Below are 25,897 nucleotides of genomic sequence, written 5' to 3'. Positions count from 1 at the left end.
ATTGTTTTATATAATAATATCTTTAACAAAATTAGTTAATTAATAAATTTTGAATATAATAATCTAATTATTTATCAAATAATATAAAATAAAATTTTAATGATTTTATATTTTTATATTACGGTTAAAAATATTATTTTAATATAGTTTTTTAATATTATTAAAAAGTTTTACATAATTGTTCATACCTGGCCCAATGATAAAGGCCCAGGTCCAATTAAAAGGCCTAATCTGAAGGATTAAGCCTAGCTAAGTACCGACCTTCACATAAGAAGTCGGTATCAACTACGACTTACTCTAAAGAAGTCGGGTATGAGATTAGCTGGCAGATAAACACTCATTCAAATGAGTAACCGCCCCTAAAATCTCTCTAACCGCTTCGCAAAGCCATATCTTAACCTCCCTAAGATAATGGGACGGTTAACACCCTAAAGATATGGCACTACTCCAACGGTGGTTATTGGCTCACCACTATAAATACACTGACACCCCTCAGGTATCTCTAAGCCTAATACTCTCTAGACCTGCTTACACTCTTGCTAACTTAGGCATCGGAGTGTCTTTGCAGATACCACCCCCCATTCACTCGCGAGCACAAGTCGGACGGAGCCTCCTGAGTTGTAGATTCATCTGGAGCCCTCCTCCTTCATACACTTGGGCCACCAAACGCCATCCATCCTATTAATCACCTTATAAAAAAGTTTTGCATAATAATTAATTTTATTAAATAAAAAATACTCATATATTTTATATTTATATATTTTATATTTAATTATTTAAAAATAAAAGATTTTGTTGCCGTTTAAAGTATTGTGTATTAAAGTATTGTCATTTAAAGCATTTATTTATGTGCTAGGATATTCTATATTTATTAGAGTCTATCAATGCTCTTGTTTTATATTAGCCTTTGAGTTTCATCTAATAAAATCTAACGGCCTTTATAAATGTGGCTCATTCAATAAGCACATAATAGTTGAGTTCGTTTTTTCAATTCGGTCTGTTGTCTTACAAAAAAAAATTAATTACCAAACTAATTATTTGTATAAAATATATGATAAAATATATAAAACATATTAAACTTTTGTTTCTAATCCAACCAAAACTTACCTACAATTTTGTAAATATATAACTCAAAAGTGATTCATGAATATTTTCTGCCATAAGAATGATAATATATAAAATTTCGAATGTTTATTTCTCTATATTTATATTTATAGTAGAGAATCAGATCTGATATTTTGAATTGCAAACATTCTTTAGACATTATATAGTTGATTATATACTTTTATACCATATAAAGTTATGAACATTTAAATCTAAAAATGCGAGTAAACGAGTATAATTTATGAAGCAAAGTATATTTGAAAACAACGAACTAATTATTTATTTATTAATATATGTTACGAAAGAATTTGAGCAAGCTAAGATATTAAAATAAACAAAATTTTTAGTTCAAAGCCAAGTACAATATTCAAGTAGTCACTGATATATTAGGATCTGAAAATGATGAATACATGCTAACTTCCTCCATCTATATTATTATTATTCTCAGGTAGCTCATTCAAATCAAACTCTCTAAGAATTTTTGAACTAGGTTCACTTGATTCTTCTGTAATATTCCTTATTTGTTCATTATCATCACCATCATTCTTGTGACTCTTGCTTTTCTTCTCTTTGTTGTGGTTTGACCTATGTCCTCTTAAAGATTGAATTGTTGCAAAATACTCGTCACAAATGTTGCATTGAAATCCTTTCTCGGCTGAGGATCCATCATCGCCGACGACATTATCTTCTTCGTGTTGAGGACGAGTCTTGAGTCTTACTATCAACTTTGTGTTCTTCTTATTAGTTGTAATTTCATCGTTCATATTGTTAGATAATATTCTTTTCCTTTTCTTCAAATTACACCCTTCTTTGACCAAATCACCCTCTTTTTCCTTTTCTCTATCACCATAATCATGCTCAATTTTTGCCCTATTTTATAGATCGAAACTACTCTTATTATTCTCATGGGATTTGTCATCCATAATAGCAACAACACCTTCAAGAATTCCATCGAAAATTCCTTTCTTACCTCGAATTTTGATATATCAATAGAAGGTGATGATGATGATGGTATTGGTGAAACCGCCACAGGTTCCATTAAACCGTTATCATCATCATTTGGAGGGTGAATACCCTTCCATTCTCTTCCAGGATGAGATCTCATGTGGCCGAATAAGGACTTCTCTGATAAAAACTCTTTGTTGCAGAGATAACAAAGTAGCTTCTTGTTAGGAGAATTCAAAGAGGATAGTAACTTTATGTTGTTTTCGTGTCGCCGCCACCATAATTATCAGTAGTAACCGCCAACTTGTTGGCGGATTCTCTCTCTTTTCTTAGAAGTTGAAGGTGGAATCTTTTATGGCCGCCAAGAGCTTTTCCGGAGCTGAATTTCTTCCCACAAAACTCACACTCACGCATGGGTGGTGTAACTGGTTTTTCATTTGTATCTTCAGTTTTTTTTACCTTTATCTTCTTTGAAGGTGATGATGATGATGCTGATCCATTCATCTTTTCTACAAGAAAAAAGAAAATTCAATATATAATAACAAGTTATTATTACAAGTTAAACAAAGGAAATGAGAATAGAGTTTGTCTAACCTATGTTTGTAACTTTATTATTCATATTTTCGAATATTATTTATTATTGGAAAGAATAAATTCTTATTCTTCGACTGAGAGCTGAGTCATAAACATAAAAATACTTAAATTTATAATATTATTTGTACTCTAAAATCGATCATTAATATATTTATGTATAAATACATATTTAATTTAATTTATTTTTAATATAAATTTATATTTTAACATATATTTTATGCTAATAACATACTTTAGTAATTAAATTTGGTGTAGACATAGTATAATTTATTCATCTTTAACAGATTTTATTATACAATGAAAAAAATGTAACACTCATTATATAATAGGTAAAGTTCTTTTATATATTTATGTACTAAATTAAATATTCATGTTTTAATATGTATATTATATTATAAAAAATAATCTAGTCAATTAACACAAAAAATTATCCTTATAAATCCAAATTTTTTATACAAAACCTAATAAATATTTGGTAAAAATCATCCTTTCAAAAGTTCCAAGAATTACTTTTATAAGACATAATTTATTTATTAATTTTAATAAAATTTTTAATATATTTAACAAAGACTTTGAAATAAAGTATCAGATTTAAAACATTTAGAACCTCCTCTAAAAACCTAAACACATTGAGCTACTGTAAAAAGGATGAACATGATAACTAACCCTAACCCATACTATCAATTAACTTGAAACTTTTCTTAATCACTGGTTCATCCGACTACATTGTTAAGCTTAAAAAAAATTCAACACACACTAAGGGAAAAAACCCTAAAAATTGAAGACCACACAAAAAAGAGATTAATTTTAAGGTTAGATTACCATAAATTAATTAAAAAGCAAAATAGTAGTAGTTCATATATATGTTGAAGGCAGAAATTTAACTAGTACCTGAAATTCAATTGCCTTTAGAATTGTCTTGACGATGATTGAAGAGGAACGATTATAGCGTCAACAATGAAAGGAGCTGAAATAGAAAGAACAAATCAGAGGAACGAAATTATTAAGACGAAGAAAAATTGAAAAAACGGAAAGAATCATTGTCAGAAATTAACAAGATATTGATGATGAAGATTGCGGTGAAAGGATAAACAACAAAATCAAAGACTTAAATTAAGAAAAGAATTTTAATTTCCAATTAATTAAAAATACACATGTAAGTAAAATTAAGAAGCTACATCATGCGTGCATCATCTCATCAATTATAAGCTTAAGAAGATCAAAGAAGGAAGACTCTAAATAAATAAATTAAGAATAATTAAGAAATAACATCCAGCAATTCATTCGACACATTATAACAAAAAAGAAATAATTTCTTTTCCTATATATCGTATCAGAGAAATCAAGAAGATTAGGGTAAAGATTAAGATGAAAAATAAACTAGCACAAAAAATTGAAGGTAACTAAAACAAAATAATAAAATTGATCTTGATTATTGGTGAATTAGATGAAGAACATAATAAACTAACCATAGTTTCTTCATCAAACATAAGATCAGAACGTTACAAGCTGAATTTCTTCACTGTCATATCTGAAGAGAGAGAGAAAGAGGTAGAATGTGAAGCGAAGAGGGTTTAAGAAAAAAGAAGTTGAAAAGTGTGATACTGTGAATAGAGAAGAGAGGAGAAACGACTCAGGAGAATGGAATTAGAAGAGGACGGTTATTATTGGTAACAATTGAATTGAATTAAATATTATTATTATTATAGTAATCTGCAAATAAAAAGAAGTTTCTAATTAATTGAATTTGAAATCTTTCCCCAAACTAAAAGTAGTGTAGACATAATGTTTAATTGTCTGTTTTATCGTAATTTAATTAATGAGAAAAAAATAAATAACTCATTCATCTTTTGTTAAAATTTAAATTTTTAAAAATTTAAAAATATTTTTAAATTTTGACTTTTTCAAAACGGAGACAAATCAGATTTATTTTTGCTATTTATTTGGAAAATAAATTTAAAGATTAATATATCTAAACTTTTAAAAAATAAAAAATTTAAATATATTTTAAAATTTACAAAAATTTAAATGTTTATATACCAAAAAATCAAGAATTAATTTTTTTCTTAATTAATAATTGATTTCGAATTTTTTTGATATAGGTATTCTTCACCCTCAAATCGAGGAGTAGTAGTCTTCGATTTTTTGTGGACTTTTGGACTTTATATATAGTTGTGTCTCTCATTTTTTTTCCTTAATTTTTTAAATATAAATATATATCTGGAATAATATATTATTTATTTGTTAGATTTAATTAATAAATTTTTAATACATTATGTTTAAACAATATCTAAAATGTAAACAAAAAGGAGATTTTTTTATTAAGATTTTATTACATCTTATTCTTGATTTAATTAGACAAAATAGGTATGAAGAGGAATTCTTAGTCATCATCACTTTAAAAATTACAAAGGGATTTAAATTTAGTTTCATAAAAATTTTATTTTTCAAAAATAATTTATAAAAGTTAATTTTTAAAAGATAACTTTTTAAAAGTTGTAGTATTTATATTTGGTAAATTAAATTAAAAATAACTTTCAATAATTACAAGCAATAACAATTGCGTTTAGTAAAATAACTTTAGAATTTAAAAATATTATAATAGACATAAATATAAGTATTAAATTTAAAAATTAGTTAATATATGAGATTTTATTAGACTTTTAAATTTTGAAAAGTGCAAGCCAAACTTTAAAAAGATCTACCGTGCTTTTAAAAGTATCCCAATTTTTTAAAAGTTGCAAGTACAAACATGTGGTCTTTTTTATTTACCAAACACAAAATGAGGTATTTGAACTTTTAAAAAACACAAACACCTCTTTCAAAAGTTTTACCAAACCAAGTCTTAGTTATTATCGTCCACTATAAATACCTAAATAAAAAATATATTAGTTAAATAAAGTTTTCAGTTTTTTTTAATTTAATAGAAAAATTAAATTGGGAATTAAGAATGCTAAAGGATCAATATTTTTAATGTAAAAAAAAAAAAGAAGAAAAATGTTCTGTTTGAATTATTTCTGTTTTAATTAAATGTCTTGCTTACTTTTTTAATTGATTTTTACTCCGTTGATTTCCTTCTAAAAATGTGAAATAGAAGTCATGAAGTAGAGAAGGAAAGGAATTCAAAACAAAAAAATCAATTCCAATTTGTTTGTACTTAAAAATTGAAATAGAAATCCTTACCTTTTTCCAAAAATAAAATCGTTACTATAGAATTATTTTCTTTTACAGTTTGTACTATGTTATATAATTTTTCAAATTTATACATATTTTTCTTAGGATAAAAAATAATGTCACCGAAAAGGAGTTTCTATAAGTTATTTTAATTTTTTTTCATATCTTTACTACTCCGCCTAATAGCTAATAGACTAAAAAAAAATTAATGAACAAAATATAAATGATTTTTATCTGTAAAGTTTTTGATAAGAGTAGTAAAATTGATGATGCAGAAAATGAAATTGTAGAATGCAGAGAGAAAAACAGAGAAGAAGTGAATCGAGAGAAAATCAGAATGAACTATCATGTATTAAACTCACTTCTTTATGAACAAGGCATTGTTATTTATAAAGATATATTGTGTAACTGAATTTTGTAACAGAATTTCAGTTATTGACTCAACTACACATAGTTAACCAAGATCTGTAGCTTCTTGATCTTGATCCTTGACAGCCCTCCTCAAACTGAGTGTAGGAGATGAACAAACACGAAGTTTGCCACAAAATTTAGAAAAGAGAGGCATTGATAGTGGCTTGGTAAATATGTCAGCCACCTAATCTGAGAAAGGAATATTAGTGACAAATAATTTCTTATGTGTAACTTGGTCCCTCACAAAGTGAAGATCTAGTTCGAAATGCTTAGATTTGCTGTGTAAAATTGGATTTGTAGCAAGAAGGCAAGCACTTTAGTTGTCACAGTATAGAGTAGGAGCTATGGTGAGAGAGAGATGTAACTCATGAAGTAGATTTTGTATCCAAATGACTTCAGATTGAGCTGCAGCAATTGCACGAAATTCAGCTTCTGTGCTTGATCAGCTAACGACACGTTGCTTGTTGCTTTTCCATGCAATCAAGTTTGTTTCTAGGTAGACACAATATCCAGTAACACTTTTTCTATCATCAGTATCTGCTCCCCAATCAGCATCTGAAAAAGCAAATAATCGAAAGTCAGTACAGGTTGTAAATAAGAGACCCTGATCCATACTTCCTTTAATATATCTAAGTATCCTTTTGAGTGCTTTCCAATGATTGACAGTGGGATTGTGCATATACTGACAAATCTTGCTAACAGCAAATGTGAGGTCTGGCCTAGTAAGTGTGAGATATTAGATGGCCATACAATAGAATGAATTAATTTTGGATCTTCAAAATGAGAGGAATCATTAGCTGACAATTTTGAAGAAGCAACCATAGGAGTTGGGGTTTAATTAGCCATAGTCATTTTGGTTCTATCAAGTAAGTCAGTGATATATTTCTTTTGATACAGTAAAATTTGAGAATCATTCACGTAATTGGCTTCAAAGCCAAGAAAAAAAAATTGAATTTGCCAAGGTCTTTAAGAGAGAAAATAGAGTGAAGTTGCTGAATTAATAATTGTAATTCAGAGAGGTTATCTCCGGTGAATAGAATGTCATCAACATATGCACATAATAGAGTTACAGATGTATTAGTATATCTTATGAATAAAGAAGGATCTGAACGAGTACTAATAAAATCAAACTTCTTTAATGTAGTAGATAAGGTTAGAAACCAAGCTCTAGGAGCTTGTTTGAGTTCATAAATAGCTTTTCGTAATCTACAAACAAGAGAAGGGTTAGTGTCACAAAATCCTGAAGGTTGTTATATATAAACTGTTTCATGTAAATTACCATTGAGAAATGCATTGTCAAAATCAAATTGTCTCAATTGTCAGCCTCGAGACAAGACAATTGAGAGCACAATTTGGATAGTTTAAGGTCTAATCACAAGACTAAAAATTTGCTCAAAGTCCACACCCTCACTTTGATGAAATTCCTTGGCCACAAGTCTAGCTTTATATCTAATGACTTGGCCTTAAGAATTCTTTTTCAATGCAAAGATCTATTTGCTGCTTATAATAACAACACTAGGTGGTGGGGAGATTAGATCCCATGTTTGGCATTTTAAAAGTGCAGAATACTCAGTTTGCACTCCTGTTTTTAATGAGCATGTTTTAATGCTTCTGAAGCTGTTTTTAGTATATGATGTAGAAAATCTGAATCACTATGCAATGAGAAAGTGATAGTAGAAAAGACTCGAGGTTTAGAGATTTCAAATTTAGATCTGATTTTCATTGGGTGAATGTTGGATGGTGGTGGAGAAAGAGGTGGTGATACTTGTGATGAAGAAGAAGAGATAATGGATGATTGAAGAGGTAACACTATTCCCATATCTGAAGTTGGAATTGGGCCGGTAGACACTGTAGGAGATTGAAGGTCACGATTTACTGATGTAAGATGTGAAGCTGAGTGAGGCTGATTTGAAGAGGGAAGGGATGAGATAAAGGGAGAAATTGGTGGTTCTAAAGGAGGTGTATGTAATTTAATTGGTGATGGTGGTTCACGGATAACTTGTGGTGTAGGTAAGAGAGGTGAGGAGTCTGAAATAGAAGAATGTTGTAAAGTAAAATGGAAAGAGTATGAGAATCTTGTTTCATCAAAAATAACATTTCTTGATATATATAGTTTACCTGATGGAGAAAGACATTTATAGCCTTTGTGACTAAAATCATAGCCTAAGAATAAACATAAATGAGATTTGTAATCAAATTTATGTTTGTTGTAAGGCCTCAATAGAGGATAGCAAGCACAAACAAATACTTTAAGAAAAGTGTAATCTGGTTGCTGATGAAAGAGTTTTTCCAAGGGAGATAATTGATTGAGAACAGGAGTAGAAAGTCGATTAATGAGATAAGCAGCAGTTTGGAATGCATAATCCCAAAACTGTAATGGAAGAGCAGCTGTGGCAAGAAGTGATAGACCAATTTTTGTAAGATGTCGATGTTTTCTTTCCACTGTCCCTTGTTGTTGATGTGTATAAGGACATGAAAGTCTATGAATAATTCCCTACTCAATCAAATAAGTCTTGAAGGAATTAGAAAAAAATTCAAGACCATGATCACTTTGTATAGCTTTAAGCTGATGTCCGGTTTGTCTTTCCAAAGTAGTTTTATATTGCTTAAAAGCTGCTAAGGCTTCAGATTTATTAACCAGAAGAGAAAGAAAAGTGTATCTACTATAAGCATCTACAAAACTAATATAATATCTAAAATCATTCTGATAAACTATAGGAGCTGGTCCCAAATATCTATGTAGACAAGTTCTACGGGATGCACATACACATATTGAGAATTTGAAAAAAGGTAATTGATGTAACTTAGCCATAGAACAGAATTTACAAAAAGATATAGGAGTAGAGCATTTTAAATGTAAAATTTGATTTTTATTCAGAATATGTGAGACAGTTTTTATAGAGGGATGGCCAAGTCTCTTATACCATATATCTATAGAATTATTGAGAATTGAAGTAGCAGTTAGTGCAGTTTGTTGCTTTACACAATTTGGGGTTGGGAAAAGAGTTTTTGGTACATACAGATTGGGAAACACATAAATTCCATTCTTAGCTATCCCTTGAAGTAGATGATTCCTGATAGCCTGATCACGAACAAAGCAATAGTGAGGCCAAAACTAAAAAAAGACCGAGTTATCAACTGCAAATTTAGAAACGCTCAATAGATTTTGGGTTATTTGAGGCACAAGTAATAGATTAGTTAATTTAAAAGAAAGAGCAGTATTTGAATCATAAAGAGTAGAAGAACCAGAGTTAGAAATCTTGATACTTTGACCATTACCTATATACAACTGATCTGACCCAATCTGATTCTCAGCAGCTTGAAGAAGGTTATTAGGTTCAGCTGTCACACGATGACTGGCTCCAGAGTCAGGATACCAAGCTGTATTTTGTGACGATGATGATGATGGTGGTGCTGCCAAGAATGCCCTAGGTTGATGAAAGGATGGTGGAGGAGCTGGAGGGTGATATGATTGAGTTGAAAACATTGCATTAGGTGACTGAAATTGCTGGTCAAATCTATAATAACAACTCCAAGCAGCATGTCCGGGGCAATTACAGATTTGACAAAACAAGCGACTTGAGTTGGTAAATCTATCACCTCTCATGAATCTTCCTCCTCTTCCTCTGCCTCTAGAAGGATTGTAGTTTCTTTGAAAATTCTGATCCGAAGGGATAGAAGATTGAGATAAATTGACTAAAGGAATTGGTTGTGAAGGTTTCTTGAATCGATTTAGTATGTCTTCATATGCTATCAGGTATGATTCTGTTTCAACTACTGTAAACTTACCCATTTTTGTCATGACAGTGCCAATGAAGCCTTGATATTCTTTATTGACTCCATCAAGAATGGTTTGAATATATTCATCTTCAGAGAACAGTGCCTCTAAGGCAATTAATGAATCTACTAATTGCCTAATTTTTGTAAGATATTCAGTAGTGGTAGTAGTGAGTCTTACAGACTTTAATTGTGATCGAAGACTCTAAATTCTTACCCTTGATGATGCTGTAAAGAATTCAAGAATAGTATCCCACATCTCATAGAAGAATTTGTAGTGCACAATCTTATTTTTGAATGTTGTATCCATAGATGCCAATAGCCAAGTCATAAGAGATTTGTCCTGGAATCTCCATTCTTTGAAGGTTTCTGATTCAGTCTTTGTTGGTTTTGCTGGGTCTCCAGAATCCACCATTTGAGCTGGGATGTTCTCCTTCTTGAAGTGGCTTTTAAGATTCTGACTTTCCACTATGATGATTGCAGTTTGTTTCCACGTTAGGAAGTTGTTGCCATTGAGCTTATCAGAGATAACTGGTAAACAATATTTGGAGTTGGAAGCGTTAGAAAGGATCATAGCCATGGTGTCAACTATTAGGCTTTGGATACCATGTAAAGTGTCTGATAAGAGTAGTAAAGTTGATGATGCAGAAAATGAAATTGTAGAATACAAAGAGAAGAACAGAGAAGAAGTGAATTGAGAGAAAATCAGAATGAACTATCATGTATTAAACTCACTTCTTTATGTATAAGGCATTGTTATTTATAAAGATATATTGTGTAACTGAACCTTGTAACAGAATTTCATTTATTAATTTAACTACACATAGTTAACCAAGATTTATAGCTTCTTGATCTTGATCCTTGACATTATCCAATAACAGAAAAAATATACATAAAAAAAAATTTTAATTACTTATGATTTTTTTTTCAGAAACAAAGAGAATATTTTATTTCAATCAATTTGCACAAAATCGATTTCCGTAGGAAACCACCAATAGTAGTCAATTAATTGAAAAAATAAGTTCATTATAAAAAAAAACTTCACCATCTTAATTTTTTAAATTTTAAAAATAAAAATAAAAAGAAATTAATTGAATTGACTGATATTGTAGTTAATTCCTTAAACTTTTTTACACAAAACATATAATTTTTATGAGCCAATTACTATCTTATGAAATCTGAATTGTATTTGAGTGTTTTTAATGACAGTTTTTTATTCATACTCACATAAAAGTGAACAAAAAACTATTTTTTTTCAAATTCTTCACTTTTTTTTATTCCTTTGTTAGTTTTTCTCTCCCTTTTTGTTTCCTTTTTTATTTGATGTTTCACTCTTTTTTTTTTCTTCTGCAAATATGCACATACCAAAAGATTAAAAGATCTTCTATCTTGAGTTTTAATCTCTTCTTAAATCCTTGACATGTGTAATTGAATATGAACTTGTTTCAGTTGTTTGATTCAACAACTTTTGAATTTTCGGGCTTCGAAAAATTGGGAGTATGTCTAAAACGAGCTCAACAATTATGTGCTTATTGAATGAGCCACACTTATATGTGTCATTAGATCTTATTAGATGAAAATCAAAGGCTAATATAAAAGAAGAGCATTGATGGACTCTAATAAATATAAAATATTATAGTACATAAATAAATACTTTAAATGGCAATACTTTAATACACAATACTTTAAACGGCAACAAAATTTTTTATTTTTAAATAATTAAATATAAAATATATGAGTATTTTTTATTTATTAAAATTAATTATTGCAAAAAAATTTTATAATATTAAAAAATTATATTAAAATAATATTTTAAACTATAACTAACATAAAAATATAAAATAATTAAAATTTTATTTTATATTACTTCACAAGTAATTAGATTATCTAGGTAGTTTTTGTTTTAGTCGGTTGTATTTGTTTGATGTTTATTTTAAGAGACAGATTTTTATTAACATAAAAAGTAATAATTGGAGAGAATTGAAAAAGTTGAGCTTATGTCATGAATAGAAATTTTTGCACGAATCTTTTGCTAGTATCTTTGATGATGCTATATCCGCCACAAGATTCTGTTCTTTCCAATCATGAACATCTGTGGTTTCATCATTCAACCCCATTGAATCATCAAACTATATATCACAGGATATAAAAGAATCAATTAATTCAGCATGCCATCAAAGTGTCTCAAGATTGCAACACCATTAAAACTTTACTAAACAAGAAACTTGTGAGCTTGAAATAAGCAGAAAAGAAGCAAAATTTGCCTATTCTGTTCTTTACTAAAATAGAAAATTCATGTTAAAACCCTATTCAACTATAAGAAAGGAAACACAAATTTGGGGGGATGATGTATCTATTTACTAAAATTTTTAAAACCCTATTCAACTCTTTTAACATTTCCCTTATTCAACTCTTTAAAACCCTTGATCATATCTGCACAGGCACTGCAGGCACATTTAAATTCCCCATGTATCAAAGATCTATCATCAATCCCCTTATAAAGGTGTCATAGATGGAACCAATAGGCATAATTTTCCTCTTCAAGGCAATCAGCTGTTTCATCTCATCAATCATGCGGTCTCTATACAGAACATCAGCAAGCCAAGTAAAAGTCAGACTATCTGGAATACAACGGTGATCGATCGAGCTCTTCAACACACTGAATGCTTCCTTGGTGTTTCCGCCCCAACACAGAGCGTGTATCATGTACCAATGGACCATATAATTTGGGGACAGCAGAAACTCCAACCTCCAGGTGAATATTCTGGTTAAAAAAGTGTCATCCACCATCCCCGCCTTGCAAAAGAAGCCCAGCACAACAGCAGTCTCATACATGTCCTACTTCCCCTGCTTGCACAAGGAATTTAGTAGCTCTTCCAACATCTGGGAGCCAAAAATCCGCTCGTCATCATCCACCAAGCCAGACAAAAAATTTTCCGCCTGAGCCAACTTCCGCTGCTTGCACAACCTCCTCATAACATCCGCATTTGTATACCAATCCTGAAAACCCCTCATCCTAACATGCCTAATAATGTCATCAAAAAAATCGAAATAATTCTTCTTAACCAGGGCAACCAAGAGTACGTTATAACCAAATATATCCGAGTCCAAACCATTAAACCGCATTTTACCCAACAGTTGGAGTGCATTCTCAGGCTTACCCGCAATAGCATATCCAACGACGAGAGTATCGTTGAACCGCACACGCGGGTGGAAGGCGGGGCCACGGCGGCGGAAGGATTCGAGGAATTCCTCGAGAATGGTGGATCCGTCGCTTGACCTTGATCTGTCGCGTGCGAGGATTCGGAAGATGGCGGAGAAGGTGCCGCGAGTGTGGTGGAAGCCGGGCTGGCGGCCGGCCCAATGGAAGAAGCGGAGACAGGGGTAGACGTGTGCGGCGGTGGTGCCATGGTGGAGTACGGTGAGGACGAAGGACTGGTCGAGACGGGGGAGTGTTAGGGCGGAGAGAGACGCATCGAGGGCAGCGTCCGAGTCCCTGGAAGAGAGAATCTGAAAGATTCGGGTGATGAGTTGGTTGTTGTTATCGGAAGGATGTGATGAAGAAGAAGAAAAGGAAGAAGGGATTCGGGTGATGAGTTTGTTGTTGTATGATGAAGAAGAAGAAAAGGAAAAAGGTGGTTCTCACAAACCTAGACATGGCTGATAATTGGTTATTTCACGCGATTTACGGGATAGCGTCCAATACATCGGAGAGTTTTATAACCAAAATATTTAGAATTTGATTATTATCGCTCATTTTTTTTTTCTTTTTCTTTTTTGGGATTTGTGTATTAAACAAATCATAGCAAAAGAAATATACATACATGCAATGTCTAGGACATGGCACACTTACAAACACAAATCAAATGATTAATTATCAAAATATAGTCTTGAAAAATTAATTGTGAGTCAATTTAGTTATTAAAAGATCAAATATCTTAATAAATTGGTCTCTTAAAAATATAATTATTAATTAAATCAGTTATTATTATGTGTTGCAACAAGTACAATAATAACTGAAATTAGCAAAATTCACATTTTCAGTTTGCACATACAATTGGAAAATCAAATTCACTATTTGATTCATTCTTACTTCTCAGACAATCAATAGAAGTAATCATTTTATTCCTCTTCTATTTGTATAATAGAATGGTAGCATAAAAAATGTGTGGAATGACATGTTACTGCTTTAAGCATTTGAATATAACAATGTTATATTATGGTACATTACTTAATCTTATATCTATAGCCAACCTTGCATAGGACGAGCTCGGTTGCTGTTACGGATATTAATCTTATATCTTAGAGGCTTCGGCGGTGACTTGGCTCAAGGCGACGGCAGTCTTCGAACCAGACGGGCGCCCCAATTGCTTGCTGATGAAGTCGCCAACCAACATGAGCTTTCCGAGATCCGTGTTGGTCTTCACACCAATTCCATTCAGCATGTACACAACATTTCCTGAAGCACCCTTGGCATATGGACACCCACCTAGGCCGGCTATAGAGGAATCCACCGTACTAACCCCCATCTATTGTTAACATGCAAATTAATATATTTTTTTTTCCATTAATGGTTTTCAAGCTTGTTTGTGGAAATCTAAAACGCATGTGACAAAAAAAAATCCTGCATTACTCTTGGTTGAAACTAGCAACACAAAGATCAAACAAGTAAAAGGTATAAACAATTGTTTGATGACTTACTTGGAGCGATACAAGAATATTCGAAAGGGACTGGCCATAAGTGTCATGGAAGTGGACTGCGAGCTTCTCTGTCGGAACAACAGCCATGACAGCCAAAAGCATAGGAACTACAGTTCCTGAACATAACAGAACGAAAAGAGATCAATGCAAGTATATTATCAAGGAGCTGATAACAAATTCTTAATAAATTTGAAAGCCAAAGTTTGATATTTATTCTCAATCTAAGCCAAGAGCTGAATTTTTTTTTTCTTATCAAGGTCTTACTTAACAAGATACTCTAAAAGAAGACAGAATCTTGTTTATTATTGAAACAAAAAAATTTGCTGCTAAGGAAATGCTTAAATTTTAAAGATAAAAAAAATCCATGGGTAATTTTTTACCTTGCATGCCGACACCAATTGTGTCGCCAAGGGAGATCTCAAAGCAGCCCATATCATATAGTTCTTTAGCAACATATGCCACTTTTGAGGGAGGAATTGGTCCTTCCACTGGGCATCCGATAACACAAGATACATATCTATGATTGTTCAACACAGAAAACCATTAGAATTCAGAATAGGCAGAACCCATTGTAACCTTTTTTTTTTTTAAAGTGATTTTTATGGGATAAATAAAGAAAATCAGAGACATACCCTCGAACAGGAATCGATAGTTCTTTAGCAGCACGGGTAACAGCCCGGTAACGAACAAGACTCTCTTCAATATTACAGTTAATGTTTGATTTTGAGATGATTCAGATGCTGATGCAAAAACAGCTACTTCTCTTGCACCAGCTGCTATAGCAGCATCAAAGCCCTATAAATATGATAAGTAAGAAATATGAATGTGAATCTTCAATGAATATTCCTATTTTTTATATCTTTTTTAGAAATACATACCCTTAAATTAGGAGTCAGAACTGGCAATCTGATGCCTTCCAAGCCATGAACCCCTTGCATCACGTCCTTTGCATCAGCCAACTGGAAGACAAAAGTAAAGACCAAGAAAAAAAGAAGGATTTAAAAAACAGATCGAAAGAAAAGGAAGGATAATATCTATAGAAGTAATTCAGAATGACATGGTTGGATTGTAATTTTATATGTAAGTGATTCATAAATATTGTATCAAAAACCATTCGAAGCTTCAGATAAGTGAACACTGGAAAAAATCAACCACCACAATCACGATTAAAAGCATCAACATCAGGTTACAATAACTACTTCACCTGTGCCACCCATTTGGGAGATACAAAACTTGTAGCCTCAGTAATAGACAACCCGCAAGTAGCTAGTCTATGAATCAATTCAATCTTTACAGCTGTTGGTACAGTGCTCTTCTCATTCTGTAATCCATCCCTTGGACCAACTTTAACTATCTTCACATAACTCGGTATGCTACTCAGAAACTGCGTTATGCCATTTTGAAAATTTTTAATATTCCAATTATCAAGTCAGGAAAATATGGAAATATACAAATCACAAAGTTTACAATCTATACATAAATCAAAATGTAAAGTGGTAATGTCTATAAACCAACCTTAGTAGCAGTAAAATAACTACAAAATACTGCAGCCGTTGAATTACCTTATGTGTTGAATGTGGTATGTCTTTGCTATTCCCCCTTGGACTAGAGCGGAAATCAGATAAAGAATCATCAATCATTCCAAACTTCATTGAGTTTCTCCCTTTGGTCATAGTCTTTTGACTGAAGGAGCGACATTGAGCGATGTCTCTTGTGTGCCTTTTCCATGGGTAAGTCTCCGCTGTATACTCTTCATTGTCTTCACTGCAACAAGATACGATTGGGTCAACGTTATGGATACAGTACAGAGATGACTAAATAATACCACGGACTAGAATCCAATTAAGTTTCTAAACTTAAATTGAAACATTTGACTAACTCGCAGCTGTTAGATGTGCTGCAACTTCGTCCTTCAATAAAGCAGATTCCCATACCAAAGTAATCTTCTCTAGGACGGCAAGCACCAGACGAGAACCTCTGAATCCTGTCAACAGTATTCATGCTCGGCAACTTGTCAAGACCAAGCGGTTCCTCCAAGCTCGACATGGTGAAGTGGATGAACTGAAGGAAATTGGCAAAAGATGTGTTATTGCAAGCAAGGATATACAATAACATTATAAGTATATGCAAAATTTCATCTACAAATTATGTGTCTACTTATCCTCATACAAGATATACAGTTCTGATTTAACATTCTCCTTTGCAATCAGTTAAATTTTTTAGTTAAAGTCATTGCCCCTATATATCATATACAAAGTAATGAAATAACTTGTAATGCAAATTAAAACTCCGCGAGCGGAAACAGAAACATTATGAGCTGTAATTAAACTCAGCTCTGTATTACTTGAACAGGTGGAAAATGAGGAGACAATTGAAAACGAACCCGGAATATAAAAGGTTTAAATTTTCAATCTTCAAAGGCAAGAAAATCACTTTCAACTCACTTTCATACTTAGTAATGACCAAAAAATTGTGGTGTGGAATGTAAATGAATCACATTCTTCCACTCACAACTTCCCCAAATTTGTGTTGTACTAAGCATATATAAAAGTGAATTCTTCATTCCCCATTTTATAAGATCAATATCAATAAAATTTCAACAAATAAACAGCATTGTCTGCTAAATTATCATGCTTTATTAGGGGGATTTTCAAAATTGCATGTGATCACAATTGACTCCAAGTGTGGTAGCAATACCAAGTTAGCAACCAGCAAAAACTTTTATTCTTTTTATTGAAAAAAAACGCAAATCTCACAGTTAGAGGTTGAAACATAAGCTTAAATCAGAAGTAATTAATTCAACATATAAAAGAAATTTAGGGAAACAGTCATAATCAACGAAACCACAAAAAAAAAAAAAGAAAGGAGGGAAAAAACGAACTTTTTAAAATATGAGTATGCGAAATTGGGTTAATTGAAGACGAGCAAATGAAATTGAGAATCGGAAGAAGCAGACAGACCTGGAATGAAGGGAAGAAAGAGAAAGGAAACCCTAGAAATTGGGGGTGAAATAGAAGTAGGTAGAATAAGGAATCAGTTGGTAGTTGGCGTTTTCTTTTTCCCTCTACGCTTCTTTTCTTTCCCTCTTGTTTCTGCTACACACAATTAAAAAAATTTTAAATTTTATATCAATTTTTTTTAAGAAAAAAAAAATTCCTCCTCCACAATTTTGGATCTTTGATTTTTTAGTTAGCCGACCAAACAATTTGTTTTCTTTCCTTTTTTAATTTGGCTTGAAGTGTGATTGTGATCTTAATATATAAAATACAATAAATATTGAAATAACTGTTTTATACAAAATTTAAAAATTAATAATAATATTTTAAAAATAAATTTGATATTTAAATATTATTTTATATATTGTTATACAATCAAGAGTGTCTATTTATAAATTTAATTATAATAAAAAAAATCTATTTAATGCCAAATTAAATAAACATAAAATTAATACGAGATATTTAGATATTATATTAATATATAATGTTCTAAATATATTCTAACATAATATATTTAAAAAGAATATAATCAAATATTTAAATTCTTAAATTAAACCCTTAAAGTACACTCCCAAAAAAAAAAATTGGTTACTCACATATTTGCATTTTGCAAAAGAATGGAAAGTAATAATTTCTTGAAGGCTTAAGAACTCGCACAATAAAATTAAATGAAATTTTTACTCATTTTCACATATTAAACAAAAAAGATTAAATAGCTATCTAATTATAATTCAATTTAAAACTCATAAAGTTAATGCAGAATTTTCCTAAAAGAAGTCCTATAAAACCATAATTAATTAATAATATCTACCCTACCCTAACAATAGAAAAGAAACATAATATAAATATAAATATAATATTTGGTTCATTTATTTATTTTTGTCTTAAGTATGTGATATTTATGTGGCATGTTTTCACTCAATTTTCGCAACCAATAGATGGCCTTTTTTTATTGGTCGGTGATTGGTAAGAGTTCTTCTCAACCACCAACTTAACCAAAATATGACATATAAGGCCTAACAAGACAAGCCAATTATTCAAATTATTATTATTATTATTATTTGGGAAGAATTTATTTGCTTAATTGTGGCGGATAACACTTATTTCTATCTCTTTTACGTGTGTGTTTGTTTTTCTTTTTTTCTTTTGTCGTGAGTTGTATATAAATTTTTTCAGTTTAAGTAAGGAGTTAATTTTTTATAGTTAATGTTCATACCCTGACCAATAATAAAGGCCCAGGATCAAGCAAAAGACCTAATCCAAAGGGTTGGGCCTCACCAGTACCAATCTTCATCCTATGAAGTCGGTACTCACCACAACCTGTTCTAAAGAAGTCGGGCACGAGATTAGCTGGCGGATAAACACTCATTCAAATGAGTAACTGCCCCTAGAATCTCTCTAACCACTTCCACGAGCCATATCTTAACCTCCCTAAGATAATGGGACGGTTAATGCCCTAAAAATATGGCACTACTCCAACGGTGGTTATTGGTTCACCACTATAAATACACTGACACCCCTCAGGTATCTCTAAGTTCAATACTCTCTAGACCTGCTCACACTCTTGCTAACTTAGGCATCAGAGTGTCTTTGCAGGTACCACCCCCATCTTCTCGCACAAACAAGTCGGACGGAGCCTCCCGAGTTACAGATCCATTCGGAATCCTCCTCCTTCACACATTTGGGCCAACCAACGCCATCCAGCCCATCAATCTCCGGTTACCCACCGTAACATTGGCGCCGTTGTCAGGGACCCAAGAGATCAACCACTGATGGCGGACAGATCCCACGAAGAAGGTCATGTGGAGACAGATTCTGAGCAAGAGAATCTGGACACAGGCAATAACGATGCGGACTTCACCCTCCACCAGGAAATTAATGATCAACACAGGGAAGGTACCTCCGGAGTAAAAAACCCGAAGGTAAACTCTTCAGAAGGGCGCGAATCAGAGAAAGAGGGACCATCCCATGTAACTGAACTCATGGGATTAGTCCACAGTCGCCTGTAAAAAATTTTTGCATAATAATTAATCTTAATGAATAAAAAAACTTATATTTTTTGTATTTATATAATTTATATTTTTAGAACAAAAAGTTTCTACCTTTATATAGTAAAATATGTGATAATCTTTTGAATATATATATTAGGGGTGGCAAAACGGGTCGAGTCCATCGGACCAACCTGCCGAACTCGCTAAAAAAGGTGGGTTGGACTAGGATTTGAAACTTGTTAAATTAAAAAAATTTGCCAAATTATGTATATATGTTTCAATTATGTGACTTTATTTATTTTATTTTACAATTTCGTATATATGTTCAAATTATGTGATTTATTTTTTAAAATAAAGATGGTTCTATTGACAAATATTATTTTGAATAATTTTATTAAAATTAAAAATTAAAAACAAGATAGTAAAAAATTATATTATAATTTGATTATTTTTTATTTATATTTAATTGTTTAATTAATTTTATTTAAAAAAAAAACAAAGTCAAACGGCTAACATTTTGTACCCACTTTAGTTGGCGGGACGGCCCGGCCCGCATTGCCACTCCTAATATATACTATCTAGTAATTTTTTTATATATTAAATAATTATAATCATATAATAACATTGAAATCAGAAAACATATTAAATCTGTTATAGTATAACTACTTAAAATATCATTTTAATATAAATTTTTAATATCATAACAAAATTTGCATAAAAATTTTGCGGGTTTGGCGAATTTTTTTAATTTGACAAGTTTCAAATCCTAGTCCAATCCATCTTTTTTAGCGAGTTCGGCAAGTTGGTCCGATGGACTCAACCCGTTTTGCCACCCCTAATATGTATATTCAAAAAATATCTAAATACATACTAGCTTTTAAATGTGTTCAAACATGTTCGGCGAATAATTTTTTTTTATTAAGACATGATTGAATATAAAAATTAAATCTGTTACGCATCTAAGTAATATTGTTATTCAAGTCCAACCAAGTAGATCCAACACCAACAAAAAACACTCACATTAAAAAGAGCGTGATTACACACGCAAACACCATTTACGTTATCGTCATCGTCTTTTTTTTTTTCCCGCGTTCTTCCTGCTTAATTATTTTATATTTTATGTTACAGTTTAAAATTTTATTTTAATATTATAAAAATTTATTATATGATAATTAATCTTATTGAATAAAAAATATTCATATTAAAATACTCATATATTTTATATTTAATTATTTAAGAATAAAAGATTCTGTTGTCGTTGAAAGTATTATGTATTAAAGTATTGTCATTTAAAGCATTTATTTATGTACTAGAATATTTTATATTTATTAGAGTCCATCAATGCTCTTCTTTTATATTAGCCTTTGATTTTCATCTAATAAGATCTAATGACCTATATAAGTGTGGCTCATTCAATAAGCACATAATTGTTGAGCTCGTTTTAGACATACCCGAGTACATAGTGTGTAGGGGTGTGCATGGGCCGGGTGAAACCGGGTTTGATGTGACCCAGATTCGGCCCGAAATATATACCGGGCCTATTTGTTAGACCCGAACCCGACCCTAGACCCAATGAAACCTATACACTTTCGGGCCACGATTATACCGGGTAAAAACCGGGTGAAAATCGGGCCGTTAACATTATGTTACCTTGATACCTTCTTGTAAGTTAGCATGTAAAAATATCCAAATTTCCAAGACTCCAACTATTATTTGACATGGTAAAATTCACTTAGAAAAATATAATAAGAACCAACTTTTATCTAAAATTAAAGCATAACCATAATCAATACTAATATTGCCTAATATCACCAAATATTTAAATTAATACAAATAACACAAGATTATGCATTAGTCTAAAGTCTTATGTATTTTAAATATAAAACATTAACTTATAGTCTTATATATAATGACTAATAATACAAAATATTAAGGTTTACAATACTTAAATTTCACATAATAATAGTCATCATCTATCACTAATAACACAAAATATTAATTGTGTATGATGACCGGGCCACCGGGCCGATTTCGGGTGACCCGAGATATGGCCCGGACCCGACCCGAAATAATGACCGGGTCTATTTTTAAGACCCATACCCGGTCCTAGACCCGATGAAATCACACCAAATTAGCCCCAAAAGTGTTTGGGACCGGGCCGGGTCTTCGGGCCGGGCCGGGCCATGCACACCCCTAATAGTGTGTGTGACTAGGAGATCTTATAATTTATATTTTTAAATGATGTATTACATATAACATTTTAAAAAGGTTAATTTATCTAGAGTACAAAAGTTAAGAAATATAAATGAGTTAATAATCAAAATTGTTTTCGAAAGATACCTCAATCTTCATTTTATTTCTCGAAAGATAATTGTGTTGATGGAGTTTGTCTTTCCGTCATCTCAGTTGATGATGTGGCTAATATTTACTGACGTTGAACGTTAATTAACAGCGTAACACACTCTAAAACGACGTAGTTTTGTTCTTTTTGCCTCCAAAGATTAAAACGACGCCATTTGGTGTCTAAGATGGGGTATTAAGTTGCATTTCTCCCCATCACCACCTATCATAACAGTCATCCCTCTGTTTCGCACTTTCGCTCCAAAAATCTCTTTCTTTTTCAGCGTGAAATACTTGTGTTTTAGGTAGTGTATTGCGGTAGCACTACGAGATCTTGTGCGTTGCGGTGACAGCAGTAGTTACTGTGACATGAGCTACTATAGCCGTAATTTTTCTTCGGATTTCATTTTCTTTATTGGATGCTTTGTTTTCTTCGGATCGATTGCAACTCTTTATGGGTGGCTCGCTTTCTCACCCGCTGTTCATGCGAGTCTTTCCACCGTGGGTTGTCAAGAGGACAAAGGGTTCTTGGTCAATTGGAATTTTATTTGTGGAATTTATTGTGATTTTTCTCACATGCAAACCTATATTAGTTTCTAATTTAAAGTTTGTAGTTTTGCTTTTGTTATGTGATTTTTAGTTTCATTATTTTCATTAGAGAAATTAATTTGAATTTTAAATGGGAAGATTTGTTTTAGTGTGGATTTTTTTTGTTCCATAGAAGTAGATGAATGATGGTGTTTGAGCACAACAAAAACAAAAAAAGGAGAAGGCAATTGGGTCACGAAACCAAGCTTCTGATTCAGCCTTCTTCCTCAGTGCGTGAGTGAGAAAAAGAGAAAGCGATTGAGAGAGCAATGGAGCAATGAGAATCATGTGCAGGTGTGACTTCGACCAGCGACACCAGAGGTGACGAGACCACTGTGCAACGATAGTGAAGCTTCTCTATCAACTGGAGGTGCGAGAAGAAGAACGAATGAGAACGCTTGTTTTTGGGATGAAGAATATAAAATGACACCGTTTACTATACTGCGTTGTCACTTCACGTTCCAGGTTAACGGCAGTATCAAGAAATTAACGGAGGGACGAACGTGATTTTAAAAAAAATTATTTATGGATAAATTTGATTAATTTTATCTTTCAGGGACTAAAATAGAGATTGAGGTATCTTTTGAGAACGATTTTGACTATTAACTCAAATATAAATAGTAATCAAATCAACTTTTAAATTTAAATTTAGCTTTTTTTTGTTGGTTAGGTGATAAGAGGTGTTTTTGGCCGGGATTATAAGAGGGCTTAAACCTTTTATTGATGGAATGAATTTAAAATTGGACCCTTAATTGTCCATAAAAAATACTATTGGACTTGAGATAGGCCTAGCACACCTTTGAGAATTTTTACCTACAATCGTACATTATATTTATTTTTTTATTTTGTTTAAAAAGGGTTCTGTGCTCGACCAAAAATTTTAGTGTTATATGGACATGATATGATATGGATATGCTAAAATATATTTGACACCAAACCAAGTTGGATTGGTCTGGTTAACTCACTAGTCCGCTTAAGCAAGTGTCGGAGATATGAATCCCACTTTGTGCATGCAACAACCCATTGGCCAGCGGCAAACCTTTAAATAGAGCTCGCCTCTTTAACAGTATTCTACTTGTGAATGTGTATATATTATGACTATATATTATCTTAAAAAATTTTAATTAGAATAAATAATGTTTCTTATTATTTTTATGCATAAAAGTATAATAAATTGAGAAAGCAAATGCCTATTTAAATTAAACTCATACACTAAACTAATCTTTAAAATTATTTTCCTTCACTTGTTAATAACGTGATTAGAACATGTTATATTAGTATCGATATATTATATTCACTTCAACTATCCTACATCATAAAATTTTGGTAAATATTTCAGAAAATAAGCCATTGATCTAGAGTCTTGCAAGGTTCAAAGTTACTTCTGTTGCTTCCACTTGTTGGAGATGGACCAAGGTAAGAACCCAACTAAATCACCATTTAATGCATTCACATTACACTTCATATAAACATTTAGTTTTTTTGGTCATACATTAATGGTAGTTGGCCATATATTGCACAAAATGCCAATTCGTGAGTGAAGTCAAAAAGGAGGTGAGTGTAAGGCTAAAGAGAAGAAATCAGAGTGGTTTTGGTCGGCTGTCGTCATTGCCTGTTCCAAATCAACAAACTAATGGCAAACACAAATACAAAGAATACAGTTCAAAGGCATGCAATGGTAGTTGCAAACAATAATCCACGAAAGTTAATTAACCACTGTAATCATAAATTTGTGTGTTAATAGCATGCAAAACCTTTTTTAATATGACTAATTATACTTTGAAAACCCTTCTCTCTAGAAGTTTTCCAATTCAAAGAAAGAAGCACCAATAGATTATCCCATACATAACTCCTTGCCTAATAACACCTCTAGAGATTTATCAGCTCCATTCAACCTAAAACATGAACACTATGCTTAATCACACGGCGAGCCAAGAATACCATCATGACTTGAGAAAACATGTCAACTGCCTTTCTGAAACTGCATCATCAATATCTTTATGCTATCCGTTATATACTCAAAAATGTTAAAGAATATCTCACAAAGGTTGTCATCTTGAGGGGACAAAATTGATTGTATGATAAAAAACTCAAAGTTTAGTTTTATCTTTGTATGAATGAAATACAGATTAAGGGAAAACACTTTCTCTTTTTCATCATTCACTGAACTACAACTCCAATCACATAGTAAAATCAAATTAAAACTTCTTTTTCCAACACATGTCCCCATAAATGTTGAAATAATATGCATAGGTTCGCAGAACTGGGAAAAAACACAATATCTTCAATAACAATTAAGAGTTTCTGCAAGTCAAAATAAGAAATGATACCTGACTCAAACCTTCCCAAATCATTTGCAGCAGCAAGAAAAATAAATAAAAAAACATACCCATTGTTAAGTCCAAAGATGGTAACATGATAGCACCCAACAGATCTTCTCCACGACATTCACTACAAACCAGAGCACACTTGACACTTATATGCAGCAAGACGAACACACCAGCATGTGTCACCAATTGTTGCCTTGGAAGGGAATGAAGTCCAAACTCCATCAAAGGATGCAAAATAAAGATTATATAGAAAAAAATCCTGACTAAAATATCTTGATCAGTCCTCAACATGCTGAACAGACCTCTGATGAAATATTTGACTAATCCTAAACAGAAATTTTTTCTTTTAATAAGATTTATCTAAACCAAAAACTACAAAGCAGAGTTACAATGAACGGACATTTTGTCGTCCTCAAAAACAATGGGACACACTTTTCAGAAGGAAGAGACAAGGTAGTGAGAATGAGGCAGATGATGATTCATTTTAACATCTATAATCTTCACTGGTAAATAAGAAAGAATATTGGTTTAGTGAGTTGGCCAAACAGCTTAAAAATGATCTTTGAATATATTGAACTGTACAGAACGAAAAATCAAGGACTCATACGTTTGTATTTTATGATACCATGTCTACTTTCCATGGCCCATTCCAAAAAAAAATCTATCGTAGAAAAAGGTAAGCGATTCACAAGCATTAAAATGTGAATAACCTTTCCATAATAATCAGAGTCCTAATACATATGCAAAAAGAACAGGTACAACAGTGGTGCCAAATTTAAATAATAAATTCTTATTTTTGCAATTAGAACATAATCCCTTTGGAAAGACAATAATCTTCAGAAATCTTGGCTGGATGCCATAGAAACAAGTAAATAAATAACTTGAAGATGGCAGCCATAATTTATAGAACTCAATAATAATAATAATAATAAAACAGAATGGAAAG

At 31.8% G+C, this 25,897-nt stretch overlaps 1 protein-coding gene and 1 pseudogene across 1 annotated transcript; both read right to left on the bottom strand.

Moving 5' to 3' along the window:
- Positions 1-1,517: 1,517 nt before the first annotated feature.
- On the bottom strand, positions 1,518-2,209 carry LOC110273500 (zinc finger protein ZAT2-like). The gene is made up of 2 exons (XM_021126624.1): positions 2,075-2,209; positions 1,518-1,841 (listed from the first exon to the last, which is right to left on the bottom strand). Exons 1-2 carry the CDS (start codon positions 2,207-2,209, stop codon positions 1,518-1,520), a joined length of 459 nt encoding a protein of 152 aa, XP_020982283.1.
- Positions 2,210-14,109: 11,900 nt separating this feature from the next.
- On the bottom strand, positions 14,110-17,789 carry LOC107496692 (hydroxymethylglutaryl-CoA lyase, mitochondrial-like; annotated as a pseudogene).
- Between the last annotated feature and the right edge of the window lie 8,108 nt (positions 17,790-25,897).

The sequence above is a fragment of the Arachis duranensis genome, chromosome 7 (genome assembly GCF_000817695.3).
Source record: "Arachis duranensis cultivar V14167 chromosome 7, aradu.V14167.gnm2.J7QH, whole genome shotgun sequence".
Classification (NCBI taxonomy): domain Eukaryota; kingdom Viridiplantae; phylum Streptophyta; class Magnoliopsida; order Fabales; family Fabaceae; genus Arachis; species Arachis duranensis.
This window is presented reverse-complemented; position numbering and strand designations above follow the sequence as displayed.

Excerpts from the sequence above, each read along its gene's own strand:
- LOC110273500 (XM_021126624.1), bottom strand. The coding sequence starts at position 2,209 with ATGAGATCTCATCCTGGAAGAGAATGGAAGGGTATTCACCCTCCAAAT. Across the intron at positions 1,842-2,074 it reads TTGATATATCAAAATTCGAG|AAGAACACAAAGTTGATAGT; the intron begins GTAAGAAAGGAA and ends ACAACTAATAAG.